This window comes from Rhizophagus irregularis, chromosome 6 (genome assembly GCF_026210795.1).
Source record: "Rhizophagus irregularis chromosome 6, complete sequence".
NCBI classification, from domain to species: Eukaryota; Fungi; Glomeromycota; class Glomeromycetes; order Glomerales; family Glomeraceae; genus Rhizophagus; species Rhizophagus irregularis.
The window spans coordinates 1,977,791-1,996,766 of NC_089434.1; the positions used below are offsets into that span (position 1 = coordinate 1,977,791).

The following is an 18,976-nucleotide window of genomic DNA, read 5'->3' on the forward strand; positions in this document are numbered from 1 at the left end:
ATACTTTTAAATCTGATATTTATACTATAGCAATTCTTATGTGGGAAATTTCTTCTGGACAACTACCATTTATTAATTATAAATATGATGATTATGATCTTGCAATGGATATAATTAATGGTATGAGGCCGGAAATTGTTTTAGAAATTCCTTTAGAATATAAAAAATTAATGGAACAATGTTGGGATGCTGATCCATCAAGAAGACTTGATATTATTACACTTGATGAAAAAATAGGTGAAATTCATTTATTGTATCAAAGTAAACCAGATGAGTTAACTCTTCAATCAAATGTAAATAGTAATGACTTAGAGATGAATAAGACAAATATGAATTATACAAGTAGCAGATTATTTACAACTAAAGTTTATCAATTTGAAAATTTTCCTGAACCAAGAAATGCAACAAAAGGTATTTATTAGTTTGATTTATTGAATTTTAATTTAAAATATATGCTTCATATAATGCAACTAATGTGTCTTTTTTTTAAAATATCAACATCAATAGAAGAACAAAAAGGTTTGAATTAATAATTTTCTATTTAAAAAATTATTTTTAATTATAAATTTTTTTTTTTAATGTTTCAATTTTTTTATAGCATTTTATAGTAAATCATATAACTTCACTATTCCCTACAATGGTAAATATTTATCAGTTTGTATAAATTGCAACAAGATATTAATTAAATTTTGTTTTTAGTTGATGATTTTGATAGTCAGATTTCCAAAGGTAATTTTATTTTATATAAAATTTTTTTATTTATTGAACTCAATTAAATGAATAAGTATTTATTTATTTATAGATAATAGTAAAAGTGAATTATCCAAAGAATTTATTAAGTTAAAAATAAATGGTAAGTATAATTAATTTTATTCCTCACTAACTGCAAGAGTCTAATTAAATAAGTGCATATATATAAAGATATTCAAACCGATTATAATGAAGAAAAAATAATGCCACAGCGTATTGTTATTGATGGTATAATTTAAATTTGTTATTTAGGCCTTTAAAATATAATAAAGATTAATATTAAAAAATTTATTTTTTTTGTGTAGATGGAGATGAGATGTATAATGATCCAAATCTTCATTCAGAAGAACAAGATGAATTGGAAATACCTGATGGTAAGAATTGATTTCTCTAAAATTTAGTAGAATACTTTATTTTAATTCACTAAAATATTTTATAAATGAATTTTAGATCTTTAGATTGTTTAAATATGAGTGATTTTTTTTTACAACTGAAATTTACTATTCTGTCAAAATTTTTTTTATTAACAATTATTTAACACTAAGACTAGAGTAGCAAAATCTATTGCAGGTTTCTTAGTTTGTAATTGGATAATTCATCGTTATATTTTTTATCCAACATTAAGATTAGAGTAGCAAAATATTTTGCAAATTTCTTAGAGTTTGTAATTGTTATAACTTATTAAATAAATATTTATAATGGAAAAATAACATTTTTTTTAATGATTAAACTAATAGTACCAGCTGAAATTATCATAATGTAGGCTGAAATTATTATGCAAAATCAATTTGGTCTTAACATTAAATTATTCGCTTAAAATTTTCACTTTTCTCAAAAAAGTTTGATATAAAAAAAAGTTAATTCTTAATAAACCATTCCAAATTTTACTAATTTTTTTTTTTTGTATAAAATAAATGAATGTTAATTGTAAATTCTATTACAGATTTTGATGGACTAGTAATTTTTGTTTAACAGTTATATAATTACAAATTTTTGTTACTGAATAACTTAATCATAATTGTATAACACTAGAATTTTAATATTAATTAATAAAAACTAACCCACTTACGTTTAAGTAGAATAATTTCAGCTTGTTAATTTAAAAATTTATACACTTGTTTTTTATATTTAAAGACGCTTTATCAAGTATTTTGAGTAAAAAGTTCATTTGAAACACATAAAAATTGCAATAACATAGCAGAAATTATTCTATTGAATAAAGAGTAATTATTATGTATAGAAAAATTTAATTTGTGTTTTTTATGTATAATGTAATAACTATAATTATTCATCACGATATGACAAAAGAATTAATTTAAACAAGACTTGCATAAAAAAAAATAATAAAATATATTTAGCAAATTTGCAAATATTAATAGTACATTAATACATAACGCTACTACTAAGTAATTTTATGAATTACTGTACGGTACCATTATTAATATGTTTTAAAAATAAAAAATAGCGACTAGAGATAAGTAATTATCAGTCAAATTGTTTAACCATTATTCTGATACAGCCTGATTCTCGATATGACGAACCATCATAAAACTTTTTTTTTAATCATATTATTTCATATAAAACTTGATATAATACTATATACTGAACTTTTAAAATTTTATTTTATTTTTATTTTATTTTAAAAAATTTATACAATGACGGGAGCCTAACGAGAACATGAGCTAAACAACTAAAGAGATAAAAAAAACCCCAATCTAAATGAAAGAACCAACCTCCACGAAAGCAAGAGATCGTCCTGCCTGATATTTTGTACAAAACAACAACACTAGGCATGACCAGCACTGTTGAAGAATGGAACAAGAAAAAAAGAAGAAAAAAAAGAAAAAAATACAAAAAAAGAATTATTATCATCTAAAAAATCTATATAATTATTATATCGCAAAAAGGTGGTCCATTCTCGCGCTCCTGAATGTAAATAATTAGAAGTAATAAGGACAAACCACAAAGGAGACGGAAACCTGGTAGAGTGAAGCGTGACCGAGGATCTGGAGGTGAACGGATGTTCACGAGGTGTAATCGGCGGATCGGGGTTAAGAGGTGAAGGAGTCGCCTCCACGTGAGGGCTCAGAGATGGGTAAGAGTGGTCGAAGATGTACGGTTCTTAGGAGGACGTCTAACATGTCATTTTTTCTTTTAATAATACCTTGTGTGCGTTCCCAAGCACGTAGGAGAGAATTGTGTTGAGGCCAAATAGTTTTGTAAAGAATTTGTTGAATAGGCAGAAAAAATTCAAAAATAATAGAATGTGTTGATTTCATATTAAAGGTGAACGAATTAACTAAGTCGTACAAACTTTGAGGTACAAGTTGATGTAAAATTAAGTAAATTTCATGAGAGAAACCAGAAACGTCATCAAAGAGTGTGTAATGATTAACACTGTCTAGAATAAGGGAGTAAAATTTTTGAGTATGAGAATCAATAAATGAAATAAGGATATTTTTGTGATTTTTTAAAGTGGAATTAATAAAAGGTATAAGATTGGCACAAAATCCTAAATGATTATTAGTTTCCGGATGGTTTGAGCATATCGGGCAAGGTTTACCACTGTCCGGGTATAAGTTAGGGTAATGTTTGAGCAGGACATCACCACATGGAAGAATGTAGTTCAAGCTCTTGGTTTTGAAAGCTTGGTATGCTGAGTTACATTCACTACAGATATCTGAAGTGGAATTATGTTGAATCCAATCTTTTGTAAGCGCCCAATGAATAGAATTAACATCAAAATGTTGAAAAATCGGAATAAGTGAAAAATTGCCCAGAAAGTCGTCAAAGACGAAACTATGATCTGTAATTGTGTGAGAGAATTTTCTGACGTCGCGATCAATGGGACCACTATATACCGAACTTTTATTGATTTACTATTTACAAAAAAATTCTGAACTGTAATCACGTGGTTGGAATTTCCCATAATTTATGCTGGTTTTGGTGATAATTAAAATCTTAATTCCGGCAAAAATTAATATTCTTAATCACATGACAGATTTGTATAGTATATAAAAAAATTTTACATACGAGTTCGATATAGATGGCCTTTTAAACTATGTAATTGCTGTTCTTTTCATAAAATAAATAAATAAATAAATAAACCGCGAGTTCGATTAATCATTTTTAACCTGTTGAAAATGAACCATTTTTTTTATAAATTTTATCAGTTGATGCAAAACATTGATCTAAATCCTAATTATTAAATAATAGTTATTTTTAAAAAATAGGAGAGGGTGAGAATAAACAAATAATTTAATGTTAATGTTTCAGCCAGTATTAGAAATATGTTTATTGATCAGTTATATTAAAATAATAAATTACAAACAAAAAAATTTGCCAATATTTTGTTATTTTAGACTGGGCTGTTAGCGTTAAATTAAACAAAATATATATATATAATAATGAATTCAAGTGGTTAAATAATTTAGTAAAAAGAACTTTTGACAAAATCAATTCATAAAAAAATACATCTGCATTTAAATAACCTAGAGGTCTATAAAATTATTATTAAAAAAAAAAATTTAGTAATTTAAAATCATGTAAAATTTGAAAATTCTGAAAATTATAAAAATAATTTCTTACCATCAGGAATATTAAATTCATCTTGCTCTTCTGAATGAAAATTTGGATTATTATATATTTCATCTTCATCATCTAATAAATAACATCAATTATATATTTTATATATTATATAAAGGGATAAAATAATTTATGTCATAGTAATTGTCATACCATCAATATTAATATGATGTCCCATCATTCGCTGTGACAATATTTCTTCCCGATTATAATTATTTTGAATATCTAAACAAAAAGGTGTAGAAAGTATTAAAACAATATACTTGCAATTGGCAAACAATAAAATTAATTTTATTTACCATTTATTTGTAACTCGTTAAATTCCTTAGATAAGTTGCTTTTACTATTATCTAAAAACCATTAAAGTAATGGTCCATTTAATTAATCCATAAAAGCGAAATCAAGAACTTTTTTTAGGAAAATTACCTTCAAGAACCCGATTATTAAAATCGTCAACTAAAGAAAAATATTCAATCAATATCATTTGATATCATAAATACCATCACACTTCAATATAAATTGATAAATACTTACTATTATAAGGAATGCTAAAGCAATATGATTTACTATGGAATGCTTCAGAAAATTAAAAGTATTAACAAATGGAGTAAGAAAATCATTTATAATCAATTAATTTATACCTTCTTGTTCTTCTATTTATTTAAATTAAACAAAATCATATTAGTTTTAGAAAATAAATAAAGCAAAATTAAGTAGATAAATATTACCTTCTGTAGCATTTTTTGGTTCAGGAAAATTTTCAAATTGATGAACTTTACTTTTAAATAATCTGCTACCTGTATAATTACTATTAATTTCATTTATTCCTGAATACTTTTTTGTTTTTGATTGAATTAATTCATCTGGTCTATTTTGACACAATAAATGAATTTCACTCATTTTATCAAAGAGTGTCTGAGTATCAAGTCTTTCTGATAGATTGGCATTCCAACATTGTTCCATTAAACTTTTATATTCCAAAGGAATTTCTGAAACAATTCTTGGTCTTATACCATTAATAATATTTGTTGCAAGATAATAATCATTTTCATAATTTATAAATGGTGGTTGTCCAGAAGAAATTTCCCACATAAGCATGGCAACACTATATATATCAGATGCTAAGGTATATTCTCTTCCTGCTATAACTTCAGGTGCTATATAAGGAAGATTTCCATAAATACTTTTAGTTGGTTTATCAGCAGGCCCACAAAATCCAAGATCACTAATATACCAGGAATCATTTATTTCTGAATATAATATATTTCCAGAATGTAAATCTCTATGAATTGCATTTTCTTCATGAATAGAACAAAGAGCATTAGTTATCTCATATGTAATTTTAATTCTTTCTTTCCAAGTGAGTTGATTATGATTTTGTTGCAAATATTTTCTTAAATCAGTATTCATCCTGTCTATTACAAGCATATAATTTCCATTTGATGGATTTTGTGTTAAGCCATTACATCTGACAATTTCTTCATACATATTACTTATAGTCAAATGTGATATAGCCTATAACAATTTATAAATCAAATATTAATACCCTGTTTAATCTTAAATATATTTGTATAATTTAAATTACAAACCTCTTCAAACCAACTTTGATTTGCACTTTCAACATTTTCTAAACTTTTAAGTACTACATCCATAGAACCACATCTTGTTAACCTTTTTTCTTTAGAATTCCATTCTTCATATTCTCCATCAATCCAAATTGCTGTATAAATTTCAGAAAACCCACCTTTTGTTAGATATTTAATATCCTTTAAATTATCATATGGAATCCATTCAATTATTTTATATGGTACATAAGTTTCCATTTGACATTTTTGTATTAAATTATCTATATTATCATTCCCGGATGTCCAATTTGAAAATTTTAATTTTAAATAATTTCGAAAACAAAATTCACAGTATAATGTAGCTAAACATTCTTGATTACAATTTTCACAAATTCTTCTTGTTCCTTCATTATTTCTAACTTTATTTCGATCATAATCAATATTTAATATTTTTATTGCTTCAGTTTTTTCGTCATCTGTAAGTGAATTATCAACAATGATAGTTTCTACCATAAATTTATTTTGTTTGTGGATATCATCATGAACGTTATAATCAATTGACATGTTTGCATTATTAATTGCTGCATAAACCGATTCTCTTTGAATAGTTGACATGATATAAATTTCTTTAGAAGTTTGAAAATATTAAAAAAATGAGTTTTTTAAAAGAAAAGGTAAAAAAAAAAATTATTTGAAACTAAAAAAAAGAGATGCAAACGGTGCAAACTTAAATAAAATTATGTATTAGTAATCAAATCGAACGCCAAACTCACCGATCGACCGCGGGCTGGTCAAAATTTGCTAAACCTTTTTTCCGTTTTCCTCACATTCTATTTTATTTTTTTTTATTTATTTTTTTTAAAAAAATAATAATAAAATAATAATAATAAAATAATAATTAATATTAATTAAAAAAAAAGAAATAGAAATAAAATATGTAACTATACAGTAGGTTCATTATTTTTTTTTTCTTTAGCCTTATGATTAACCCATAAAAATGTTGATCATCTTACAGCAATCAAGCTAACCAAAAGTTGGTTGGGATCCGTCCAAAATCCCGAAGCTCGGTACAATATAACTCCGACACTCAAAATCCTGACAAAATCTTAATCCCAAATTTCATAATCCAAAAATATCATAATCCTATAATACTGAATTTTCTTTTATTAATAAATTTCCAAGATTTTTCATTTCGGTATTTTGAATTTCGAGCTTATGAAGTATCGGGCTTAGGATTATAACATTTCGGTATTTTTATTTGTTTGGGATTTTGAATATCGGGATATTATACCTTCGGGATTCTGAGCTTCGGGATTTCGTACCAAACCCAGTTGGTTAGTATGATACGCGCGAAATTTTGGGAATAAATAATAAATTATTATCCTAATTACAATTTACAAATAACAACATGGCACAAGCATTTTTCAAGAATCTTTTTTTACGCTAATTTTGATAAAGCTAATCTAGGAAAACCGTATTGATTCACTACACCTGTTTTATGTATAAAGGTATTTAAAGCAAGAATACTTTTTTTCTAGAACATTAGCTGAGACATGTTTTACTATTCATAATAAAATTTACATTGCGGCGGATTTATGAAATTTGGAAAAAACCCCTTCTGCGCCCTCGGGAATTAAAATTGACTTACAGAAACGTGATATCGATTAAGCTTTTTCCCTAAAAAATGTCAAAGAATGACGCGCCTTTAATACTAGGAAAATGGGTTAGATAGTAGGAAAATTGGTTAGACGCAAGATTTGGGTACAAAAAAATTTTTGGGCTCATTTTTGACTGCCACTAATAAATTTGGGGACTTAACAAAAATTTGGTGACTAAAATACTGTCAATAATTTGACATGACAGGAAAATTTTGGGGTATTTCATAAATCCGTGATGATATCATTGGTGCATAATTAATAAAATTGAGGTTGTACAGAAAGTTGTTGGGTTCATAAAGTAAAATATGTTAGAATATCCATGAAATGAACATAAGGTAATTTGATAAAATTCGGTTTTGTCGTCGAAACTACGATTATAATTTCTGAGTAAAAGATTTTATTAAGTATCCATATTAAGTATATCTATGAAAAAAATTTTGAATTTTGGAAAAATTAAGAAATAATTTCTGTGACTTCTTCCCAATATTTATAAATCATATGATTTATTTAGTGTAACATAATATTTTCATAATAATTACGTAATATGTGTAAGCTCCCTTTGCGTTATCAATATTTTGAAGGCTTCAAAAGTCATAAAAAAAAGTGAGATAAAAAAATACAAATTTTTTACAAGCATAAAACTAAACCAAAAATTAATAAGTACCAAAGAACTATATTCGAATCAAAAAAAAAGAGGATTCTGTATAAACATGATCTATTTTAAAGTACTTGATGAAAAAATAATTGAGATCATTATACAACTGTATTAGATTTGGCAATAAATGATATAGGTGTAAGTTTTTATATTTTATGTAATTAAACATTAATATTATTAATTTTAAATTATGAAAATTGACAAAATTTTAGGTAATTTCTGAACATATTCAAAAGTATGGCAATTTGCGAACTAAATCTAGAGTATTGATTGGCTCAAACTTGCTAATCACAAAGGAGATATAGCTCGAAATAACTATTCAATTGCTGTAAGAATGTTTCTTATATCATAGTATGTTAAATGTATTTTACTAATAATTAATATTATGTAGGCAAAACTTTTAGTTGACAAAAATGCACATTTACCAAGAGCAACCGTTGATTTCGAAGAGCGTGAATTTATGATCAGATGTTACTATATTACTTTGTATATGAACTTAATAATGAGTTATCAATGCTTGCTTTTGTGCAATGGATATGATCCCCAGAAAAATTAGTAACTAAATATTAATTATTATTAATAAAATATGATCTTTATTGGTTGACCGGATACTTTTGGGAGGGTAGTGTATCATACATAAAATACATAAAATACATAAATTTATAGAACAAGAATATCACTTTTTATAAAGTTAAAAATTCCATTTGATTTAAAATATAATTTATAACCTAAAAAAGGGAGTAATGGAATCAGAAGTGAAAACGTTCCAATGAAAAGTCTTACTTTACACGCGATTTTAACATTATTTGATCCCTGAAAATTACAATTAAATGGATAATCACCAATAATAGACCTAATTAAAATTATAACTAGCATGAAAAAAAAAGTTAAATATGTGTTTAATTAATGAAATATATTAAAAACAAATACGTTTAAAAATGTAATATTAAATTAAAAAAACCTACGAAGCATTATAAGTTGAATATAATATGAAGCACTGTTAAGAGATACAAAAAAATATATTAATAATTAATTGATTAATAAAAAAGGTAATTTATTTATATTTACCAAAAGCATATTTCTAGATTTTCCCAATCAAGTCTCATGACAAATAGAACTAAATAAATTTAATAAGTTAATATATTGTAACGTTATAAAAAATATACTATGTTTTACAATTTACTTACATATCACTATTAATATTATATTTCCAAGAAGATAACTAATAAATAAATAATAGAAAATTAAATAATGTAAACATAAATAAAAATAATGTAATAATAAATAACAAATATAATTTTTTATTTATTTACAAATAGTCGTAAACATCTCCAATTCCACCTAAAGATATCAAATACCAAATTTCTATTTTTTTTTGTTTAAAAAAAAATATTAAGTTTATTAAATTTATTAAACTAAATATTAAAATGTATTAACGTTATTTGTAAAAATTCATACCTGTGCCGACACATGTAAAGAAGTAAAGTGCACTAATAATTCTGTAAAAGATTATTACGTAGTCTTTCATGATTCTTATTTTATATTTTTGTATTTTTTTTAAATTCGAGAAAATTTTTGGTCTTATAAGTTATTTATTTATATTTTCAAACGAGAATGACGTTCGGCAACTTGGCATCTTGGCATCTTGGCGTTTTTTTTTTGCCATATACAATTTTTAGCCGACAATAACCAAAAATTATCATCAGAAAAGTAGAAGATTGTCGGATAATGAAATATCAGGTTCAATTTTTAACTTTTAGTAACTATATTTGTTGGAACTCGCATACCGAATTTTCACAATGGTAAATGAAGTGATGGTTGTACAATGGTTATACAATATCTCATAGTAATCCATTTTGCGTCGTTTTGCAGGGTGATCACTCTGCGTGTGTAACAGAACGGTGCTTCATAGTTGAAACTTCTGAAACTTCCAGGATTTTTGAACAGTATAGCGTTTAATTAAAAACTCCCTTTTACAATGTGACAATGTGATATAGTGAGTGAAAATCGAAGTGTCGCACGTGAAAAATTTCCTAACCATAACTCGTTAACGCATGTTTCCTTATTTACTAAAAAAATTTAATTACTACATTTATGATAAAGAGATTAAAAATTGATTCACATAATAGATTATACTTAAGAACATGTTTTGTATTATTTTATTTAAAAATTCTTATATTACATAATAAAGTTATTGCAATATAATTTTTAATCTTGCGGTATATTTTACATCTAAATTAAATTATAAATGGTTTTTTAATAAGAAGGTTACTAAATAAACCTCCTATGTTTCAAATTTATAATGAATTTAAAATTGGTTTAAAAGTTTGACAAAATAATTTATTTACTATCAGCTATACTTAATTAACAAAATTGGTTAATAAATATTTATTAAATAAGTAAAAACATTTTGCTTAGTTGAAATAGAACTTTACATGTGATCTCGACTCTATATTATCCAAATTTTCTTTAGCTTCTTTATATCCATTATCTAATGCTTCTTTATACCAATGGGCAGTTTTTTCCAAATCCTTATCTGTTCCTATGCCATTTTTATAAAGGGTTCCAAGTTTATTTTGTGTATAACTCTATCTTGATCAGCCGATTTTTTATACCATTCAAGCAAATGCTTTTTCAACGCCATTTCCATATACCAAATTATATTGTACGATTTTATTTCCTTCATCTGCTGCTTTTTGATACCAATAAATTGCTTTTCCTATATCTTTTTCTGTTCTTATACCATTTTCATAAAAAATCCAAGTCTATTTCATTACTATATCCTTATTTAGCTGATCTTTTATATCATTCTAGTGCTTTATCATCATCTTTTTCAACGCCATTCCCATTATAATAATATTTGCCTACTAAATCATATTGTGCGATTGGATTTTCATTTTCTCTCTATAAAAAAAATTCTGGAAAAAACCATCATTTTTCTAGTTTTTATTCCGAAGAAACTCAGAACACGTGATCAATTTTCTGAAAAATTTTTTATAGGGTCTGATGCCTTCCTATTCCAACAATAAATTGCTTTTTTTAAATCTTTTTCTGTGCCTCTACCATTTAAATAAGAGTTACAAGATTATTTGCGCATCGCTATATTCTTGTTCAGCTGATCTTATACCATTCAAAGCTTCAACTTCATCTTTTTTAACACCATCTATTCTCATAATATAAATTGTGCAATTTTATCAGTCGCCATTTTCTGTTGCAAGTTGATGCCAATGAACTGCATGTATGTGTAAACTCGGTATTTCTGGAATTTACTCATAATTTTCCGGTAAATGTCATCAACAAGTGTAGAGTTTTTTTTCAGAATAATTGATTTAAGTATTGAAACAAGCTTTCGTACGCTTGGACGTTCATTTGGTTCATATCTCCAACATTCTAATTAAAAATAAATAAACGAAAGAAAATATATTATACACTATCATAATGTGCTTGTATATTGTACAGTATATCGAAAGTATAAACTTACTTGTCTACATGTTACTATATTCAATAGTAGGAGTTTCATTGATAATTTCTTCTCTTTTTCCTCCATGTATAGCTAAGTTAAATTTATCATACTCAATATTTTTAAATGGTTGACGTCCACTTGACATTAACTACAACACTATATATATCGGATTATTTATATAATTGATAATTATTATATTAAATCTTTTGGATCTACTTAAGGTATTACGCCAAGTACTTTTGATATATTACTTGACGCTTCAGAAATCTTTCTTGATAATCCAAAGTCTTCCAATTTAATATACTTCTGATATACAAGCTATTTATTGACAAAAAAAATAACGATTAATATAAATTATAATTGTAAAATGAAAATATAAATATACATTATCAAATTATTACCAGATCACGATGAATTATATCAAGTTCATGTAAACATAACAAACATAACACAGTGTTTGCTAACTGCAATTCTAAGCAAATTTATCCTTCCATTCAAGTTCATTAAATGATCATTTAAGTAAGTTTTTAATGTACCACTATCAGCATACTCCAAAACTAAAGTATAATTATTCATTTGATTTATTATACCTGGATGAAATTTAAAAAAAATATATTTAAATGAGAATTATATTTATTTTAATGAATAATTGAAAATGCGCTCATCGATTCCTACTAGTTTCTTTCTTTGTAATTTCATAAAAGTTTATTATATTTGCGTGAAAATGAACCTCTCGGTGTAATTTTAACTAAAAAAAAATAATAAATTAAATATACGCAAATATCATTCCTGAAGACATATGGATGAAGTTGCGGACATCCTCCGAGCAATTTTTGGATATTTGTTTTTTTTTTGGAAACTCTAGCTTCTTTTTGTAAAAAAAAATTACAGCAAAACAAAAAAAATTCTAGCTCATATATTTTTGAAATTGTTTCCCCAATATTTTTGAACAGGATTTCAAAATATAGTTAGTGCCTTGCTTAGGAAATTATATAAATTTATATAAAACAAGTCTTTTTTCACGTCTATAACGTGTATTTATGTAAACTAATCTATCATATAAATAAAATTTGCGTATTATATTAATTAATTGTTGTGCCATATTTTTTGATTTTAAAATTTTAATTTTACAAATAATTATTCCAGTGCAAGACAACTGCTACCGAAAGGAAATCCAGGATTCTTTACAAGAGCATAATACCAATGTTCTTTTTTTCCCTTTTCATACAAGAATGATTAATAAACACTCTTGGATCAAATATTTGACTTGAAAAGTGAATTTTAGATAAGGACGGTGCTTTTTATTTTTAAGACTATTTTATAATGTCCATTTATTTAGTTTTTTTTTTCAAAATGGACACTTTAAGAGGTGATTTTAACTTCTGGAGCGTGAAAACTTAGACAAGGATATTTTTTTCTTATTTAATAAAAGTATTTACTCGTATAGAATGTCGATAATATTTCTGATAATATTTACCTCAAGAAGTAGTATCCAATGATTGTACTGTACCTAGTAAATCCCATACAACAAAAAAAAAATCTTTTTTTTATTTACAGTATAAGGGTTCCGGATCTGACAGATGATCTGATTTCATCCAATCAAAATCCGTCATCCGATCCGTCACATCCGATTAGTATCTGATTGGATGACGAATATCCGAATTTCAAACGGATGAACGGTTGACGGATTGGAACACTATTGGTGTAATGAACATATTCAGTCAAAGTACTTACAAAGCTCTTTAATTTTTTTTTTTTTACAAAAATTGGTTTAGCAAAAATTACCAAAAATGTAAACCCCCTTTTTAAGCTTTCTTTTTTTATCATTTTTGTATTTTATATTTTATTATTTTATTTATTTTATTTATTATTCCCTATAAAAAATTTTTTCTGTTATTTCTGTAAAAACTCCGCAAAAATGAGCCTTTTATGGATCCATTCACAGAAAATGTAAAATTTCGCGATATAAAGTTATTATTAAATTTCTAAAGCTCACCGGCGGTAATGGTCACCGTACCAGCATTATGATGTATATTCGACCAGAATTAAACCCTAATAAAATACTGGCCGGCATTACATCATAATTTCACCATCGGTGATCATCACTACCGGTGGCCTTATTCTCTAAACATTTTTATGCAAAATCCTTAAAAATTCAAACGTACTGTATTCCTTTTGTATCCAGGACCCAGAAATATATATATAGGGGTCAGGTGATGAAAAAAATTTTTTACTATGAGCTGTACTCATTTTTTCAAGGCCGGAATTATAATAATGTCAGTCGGTTACTATAATAGGAAATAAATTCTGACTGGCATTATCAAAAATTATCTCAAAAAGGAAAGATTTTCATGATTTTTTTACGCAAACTCAACCTGACCCTTTTATATATATTTCTTGTCCTTTGTATCCACGTGTCGTTTTAAATAAATGTTATTTCGATATTTCACTAAAAGGCCTATGGTTTTGCGTGATAAAATATAATTATTGCTGCGCAACTACAAGCTTTTGTATTCGTAAAAAGTATTATATTTTATCATAGTCCTATTAAAATTTTTTTTTTTTACGATTTTTAACATCTAAAATGGATTTTAGAAATTGTTGCTATGTTATCTTTCACAAATATTTTAGATTTTTTACTTTGCGACTAATAAATTTTATACAATTTTAATATTATTAATTACGTATTCTATATTATAATACTAACGCACGCTTTTAAATTATCATTGACATTATTACTTTAAATAAGGGGATTAAAAATATGCTCAATTAACCAAGCATTGCTTAATTTAAAGTTGTTTTACTGATATAAAAGAATTATGTATATCATTATAATTTACACGAACGATTAACCAGTAAAATTATTAAATTATTTCATTAATATAAATATATAATTGAGTTTTATTTTTTCTAAAAAATATCTACGATTGACGAACAAATTGAATTTTAAAAAATTTAATAAATTTAATAAATTTAATAAATACGTAATTAATTCGCCAGAATAAACTATACTACTTTTATAAGAAACATGTCAATTATTTGAAGAAAATTAATTCACGTAATCATTCATAGGGCAAGTACTGGTTATAATATTCAATGATTATAAAAATTTTTGCAACGAAATGTTTCTTAAACAGTAAATGATGATTATGATCGAATCAAAGTTATGAATAACGAAGAAATAGAAAGGATTTGCGAAAATTAGAATCAGGAATGTTTAGCCACATCGTATTGCACATTGTGTTCGAAATTATCTAAAAGTACAATTTTTAAATTGGACACCTGAAAATAAAGAAATGACATAACTGTGATTTAATGGAAAGAGAAGTCATACAATATAAATTAGTGTGCATTCTACTCCACATGGTATGACTTCATTGAATTTGCCAATTCGTCACCAGTCACTACATGTATTAACCAAGTATTCCAGGGACTGTCCTATTTATGTTACATGAGTGCAAAATTAATTGATGATGCTACCTTTTTATGGAATTTTTTAGTTGCTATAACTATCCAAATTTAGTAATTTCATGATTTCAAATTCCTAACATATAATCAAAAAATAAACCGCTATATTATTCACAAAAAATGACACGAAGGTATTGGGTGAATAAAAGAAAATAAATAGTATTAGTTTATGATAAAAAGGGTAATGGCTTATGCATTTACAATGAGAGTAAATTGGAAATGATGAACCATGGGCTGACTTGTACACCAAGCATTGTCGTTTAATTAAATGATATTCATTAATGATGATCTCATTTTGTCATTTACTAAATCTGCCAAGGTTAAAGTAAATTTTGAAATTAAATCAGGCTAAAATTAGAAAATTGGGGTAGTAAAATCTCAGCCAACATTATGATCACATGACTCAAATGGATCGACAGTCAATTCATTATCCTGATTATATAATCATGAACGTAAAAATAACCTCTAAATTCTAACTAAAATTGTAATAAAAATGAAAATATCTAAAATATCACTAACTAAATCTATATATATATAAAAAAAAAATTAATGAAAATTGCGTCACTGATGAGCCATACGAGGTGTAACATTTGCCAACATAAATTCTCAGATTCCGCCATTAATATTATCCAAGAAAAAAAATTTTCTTTGTTTTATATTATTAAAAAAAAAAACAAAAATTTCATAATTCCACACACTTCCACTTTTTGAATCCATCATGATTAAACACCATACTGTAAAAAGGAAAACCAATAATATTTCAAACTTTTTGAACTTTTTCATTTGGAATATTGTGTTCTTTTCATTCATCCCATTTGCTTCAACAAAAGATGCACCAATTGTTAACGAAAAATATGACTCAAATCGCGATTTGTATGATTCAATTCTAAACGTAATATTTCCAATATTTTTCGTGATTTTGCTTAATGTTTCAGGAAAACCCGGGTCCATCAAAAACGTAGCATTACCATTACTAGATGATGTATTACATAATGTGATCAGTTGGGTGATTCCACTAATAATTTCTTTTGTTTATGATAGAAAAATGATGGCCATAATGATTTATTCAACCTTAAACATGTGTTTACATGTAATTTGCGCACTAGCAGCAATACTTTTTTGGAAAAGAGTAGTTGATATTGAAAGATATAAAATTTTTTCTACTATCACTTTATTCTTAATATTTTTCTCAACTATAGTTACTCCAGTATTTTGGATATTTACCATCCATAATCGTAAAAATACTATTGGTATTCCTTTAACGATAACATTTATTATATTATTCGGAATATGCTTAGCTACTTTTATATTAGTTGTAATTATTAGTGTATTATCTCATTATTTCCAAAGGGTAAATGAAAAAATGAATGTGGATAAAATAGTTTTTGCATTATGTATTATATGTTTTTATGTTCCAAATATCCTTCAAACATTATTAATTTTAGCAAAATGGCCAGTTAATTATTACTTTGTCAAAGCATGCGTGTTTATATTGCTTATAGCCTTAACAAGAAATGTATCCTACTTTATTGATAAAATACCTAAAAACTTTCTGGCTACATCAACAAGTGTGACTCAATGTTCAATCAGAGCTTTTACAAAGAATGACATACATGAAATATTTAAGGAGTCGCAAATATCAGCGGAAGAAATGCGTCAAATACAGGAAACGATGCAATCAAAAATTGATGAAATGCAGTCAAAAATGAACGAAATGAAATCATCAATGGATAAAATAAAAAATGATCAACCAAAAGATGAAAGTGTATGAAAAAAGCAATATTTCACGCCAAAGTTTCTTATATTTCGTATTTGAATAGTATTATAACTAATAATTCAATCCAATTTATATATAATGAAGTAAATAAAATTATATGTTAAAAAATTTTTTTGAATAGAATAGTACAAACAGCCAAGGAACTAAATAATTATAATTTTTATATTCAACTTGGACTTATTATTATTTTCTTTAACATTATTACAACTCTTAATTTTCTCATTATAGTTATTTAACGAAATTATGTGAACAATGAATTATAATTAAAATAAATTATATATTACGTATGAAAACACATTACAGAAAACTTTCATCTCATTTATATTCTATTCTTATGTTAATGATGATACATGCACTAAAGAGAAAAATATCCGTTAAAATTTTAACGTAAATATGTTATGATTTATATCCTACATTATACAGTATATCAGTAAAAATAGTAGTTTATTTTAATAAATTGTTAGCTTATTCTTACGTATATGTTTACTATGCATTAAATATCAACTTTATCAAATTTTATCATACAAAAAAAAAAAATAAGTACGATAAAAATATGAAAAGATTTTATTTATTTATTTTTATATCAAGATACAAAAAAAAAATGATATTGTAAACAAATTTTTATATTTTTTCACAATTCCTTCTCAAGTTTTATAATTTTCAACAATTTCATCAATTACTGAAATACTTTTCAGTTTCCAGTTATCCGTCTGCCTACCATAACATACTACTGCAAGATATTTCTCAGCTTCTCGGCAACTGTCCGCCTACTAAACATAAGAAATGTAAAAAATAGGAACAAGTCTGACGGAAAAACAGAGAGAAAAAAAAATAATTAAATGGATTGGCTGTCAGTATTAACGATTTTTTTTTAATCGCTTCTATAGCTTAACATAAACATGTGACATTTACACTTTAACAAATGTACAAAACAATTTATACGGAACCAAGTATAGATTAAAAATAAAAACCTAATTTATCTAACAATTTATGTAACTAGACCGAAAATGAATTGCGTGACCCATTCTTTTTGCAATAAATTAGCTGTAAACATGCTAGTGTTCGGATTTAAAGGATTTGCATAATTATTTTTTGATATCTTATCATGTGATTTAATTGAAAACAAAACAAAAAAAAAGGAAATATAATGTAGTGCTGACTATACATGTTGCCGAAACTCATTAATTTCGGCATAATTTCAGGGTTCAGCTTTTCGGTTTCGGCCAGTCATTTCCAGAAACTGAAACGTCGAAATTCAGGCCGAAATTTTCTGGCCGGCACTATACCTTTTTGCCCGCATTATGTAACATTTGTGTACCATAAAAATTTGCTATATTGGGTCACGTGATTTATAATTCTGGCCGGAATTACAAACTTGACCAGAATTACCAAATAATTTCGGCCATATTTTCGTTAAATTTCGGCTACACGTATTGTGCTGACCAACGAACGCTGATTATATATGTAAAATGTCCAAAGTTAGTTCGGACTAGATTAAAGTTATTTGCAACTAGGGTGAATTTCTGTAAACCCTGTAAGCCGCCGTATCCAAATTAATTGACAATATTAAAAGTATAGAAATAAAAATTATACAGTTTCGTGTAAGTATTATGATAGTTTATGTTGCTTCAATTTGTGTATCGATGTATTTACTAATACAGTAATAATTGTTTTAAGACTCCGAAGTTTATCAGATAATACCCAAATTAGAAAAAGGAATTGAATAATCAGACGCATTTATTCGTTACAATGACTAAGAATTTGGAAATTTCTGTCACACGAGCGATAACTCTCATTGTTTAAGTGAAAGCGTGGAACTTTATTATATTATTTCTATATTTATCTTTTATATAACCAATGATTACTAACAAAGAAATTATTAAAGTTTTCAATCATTAAATTATAATTTCTTTAATAAGAGTTTAAAATACTATTAGTAACTGATAAAAATTTTCATTGTTTTTCTTACATTTTGATTATCATTAGTAACAATGAAAAAAAGACTAATAGGGAAAATGAAAGACAAATTTAGTGCAACAAAGCGCATTAGTGACA

At 25.8% G+C, this 18,976-nt stretch overlaps 5 protein-coding genes across 5 annotated transcripts; 2 read left to right on the forward strand and 3 right to left on the reverse strand.

The window, feature by feature from the left end:
- Positions 1 to 464: 464 nt before the first annotated feature.
- Positions 465 to 1,208, forward strand: OCT59_026166 (uncharacterized protein; the record flags this gene model as incomplete). The annotated part of the gene is made up of 7 exons (XM_025334377.2): positions 465 to 519; positions 599 to 640; positions 700 to 729; positions 803 to 853; positions 922 to 978; positions 1,056 to 1,124; positions 1,201 to 1,208. The coding sequence occupies 7 exons, from the start codon at positions 465 to 467 to the stop codon at positions 1,206 to 1,208; spliced, it is 312 nt and encodes a 103-aa protein (XP_025182270.2).
- A 3,033-nt stretch (positions 1,209 to 4,241) lies between these two features.
- Positions 4,242 to 5,235, reverse strand: OCT59_026167 (uncharacterized protein; the record flags this gene model as incomplete). The annotated part of the gene is made up of 8 exons (XM_025315725.2): positions 4,242 to 4,249; positions 4,339 to 4,410; positions 4,489 to 4,560; positions 4,635 to 4,685; positions 4,762 to 4,791; positions 4,870 to 4,911; positions 4,977 to 4,988; positions 5,064 to 5,235. The coding sequence occupies 8 exons, from the start codon at positions 5,233 to 5,235 to the stop codon at positions 4,242 to 4,244; spliced, it is 459 nt and encodes a 152-aa protein (XP_025182269.2).
- Positions 5,236 to 9,164: 3,929 nt separating this feature from the next.
- On the reverse strand, positions 9,165 to 9,741 carry OCT59_026168 (uncharacterized protein; the record flags this gene model as incomplete). Its single annotated transcript, XM_025334376.2, has 5 exons — positions 9,165 to 9,210; positions 9,282 to 9,330; positions 9,401 to 9,435; positions 9,527 to 9,578; positions 9,672 to 9,741. The coding sequence occupies 5 exons, from the start codon at positions 9,739 to 9,741 to the stop codon at positions 9,165 to 9,167; spliced, it is 252 nt and encodes an 83-aa protein (XP_025182268.2).
- A 1,549-nt stretch (positions 9,742 to 11,290) lies between these two features.
- On the reverse strand, positions 11,291 to 11,821 carry OCT59_026169 (uncharacterized protein; the record flags this gene model as incomplete). The annotated part of the gene is made up of 3 exons (XM_025325211.2): positions 11,291 to 11,376; positions 11,484 to 11,603; positions 11,710 to 11,821. The coding sequence occupies 3 exons, from the start codon at positions 11,819 to 11,821 to the stop codon at positions 11,291 to 11,293; spliced, it is 318 nt and encodes a 105-aa protein (XP_025182267.2).
- Positions 11,822 to 15,862: 4,041 nt separating this feature from the next.
- OCT59_026170 (uncharacterized protein) lies at positions 15,863 to 16,915 on the forward strand (the record flags this gene model as incomplete). Its single annotated transcript, XM_025334375.2, has 1 exon — positions 15,863 to 16,915. The coding sequence occupies one exon, from the start codon at positions 15,863 to 15,865 to the stop codon at positions 16,913 to 16,915; it is 1,053 nt and encodes a 350-aa protein (XP_025182266.2).
- Between the last annotated feature and the right edge of the window lie 2,061 nt (positions 16,916 to 18,976).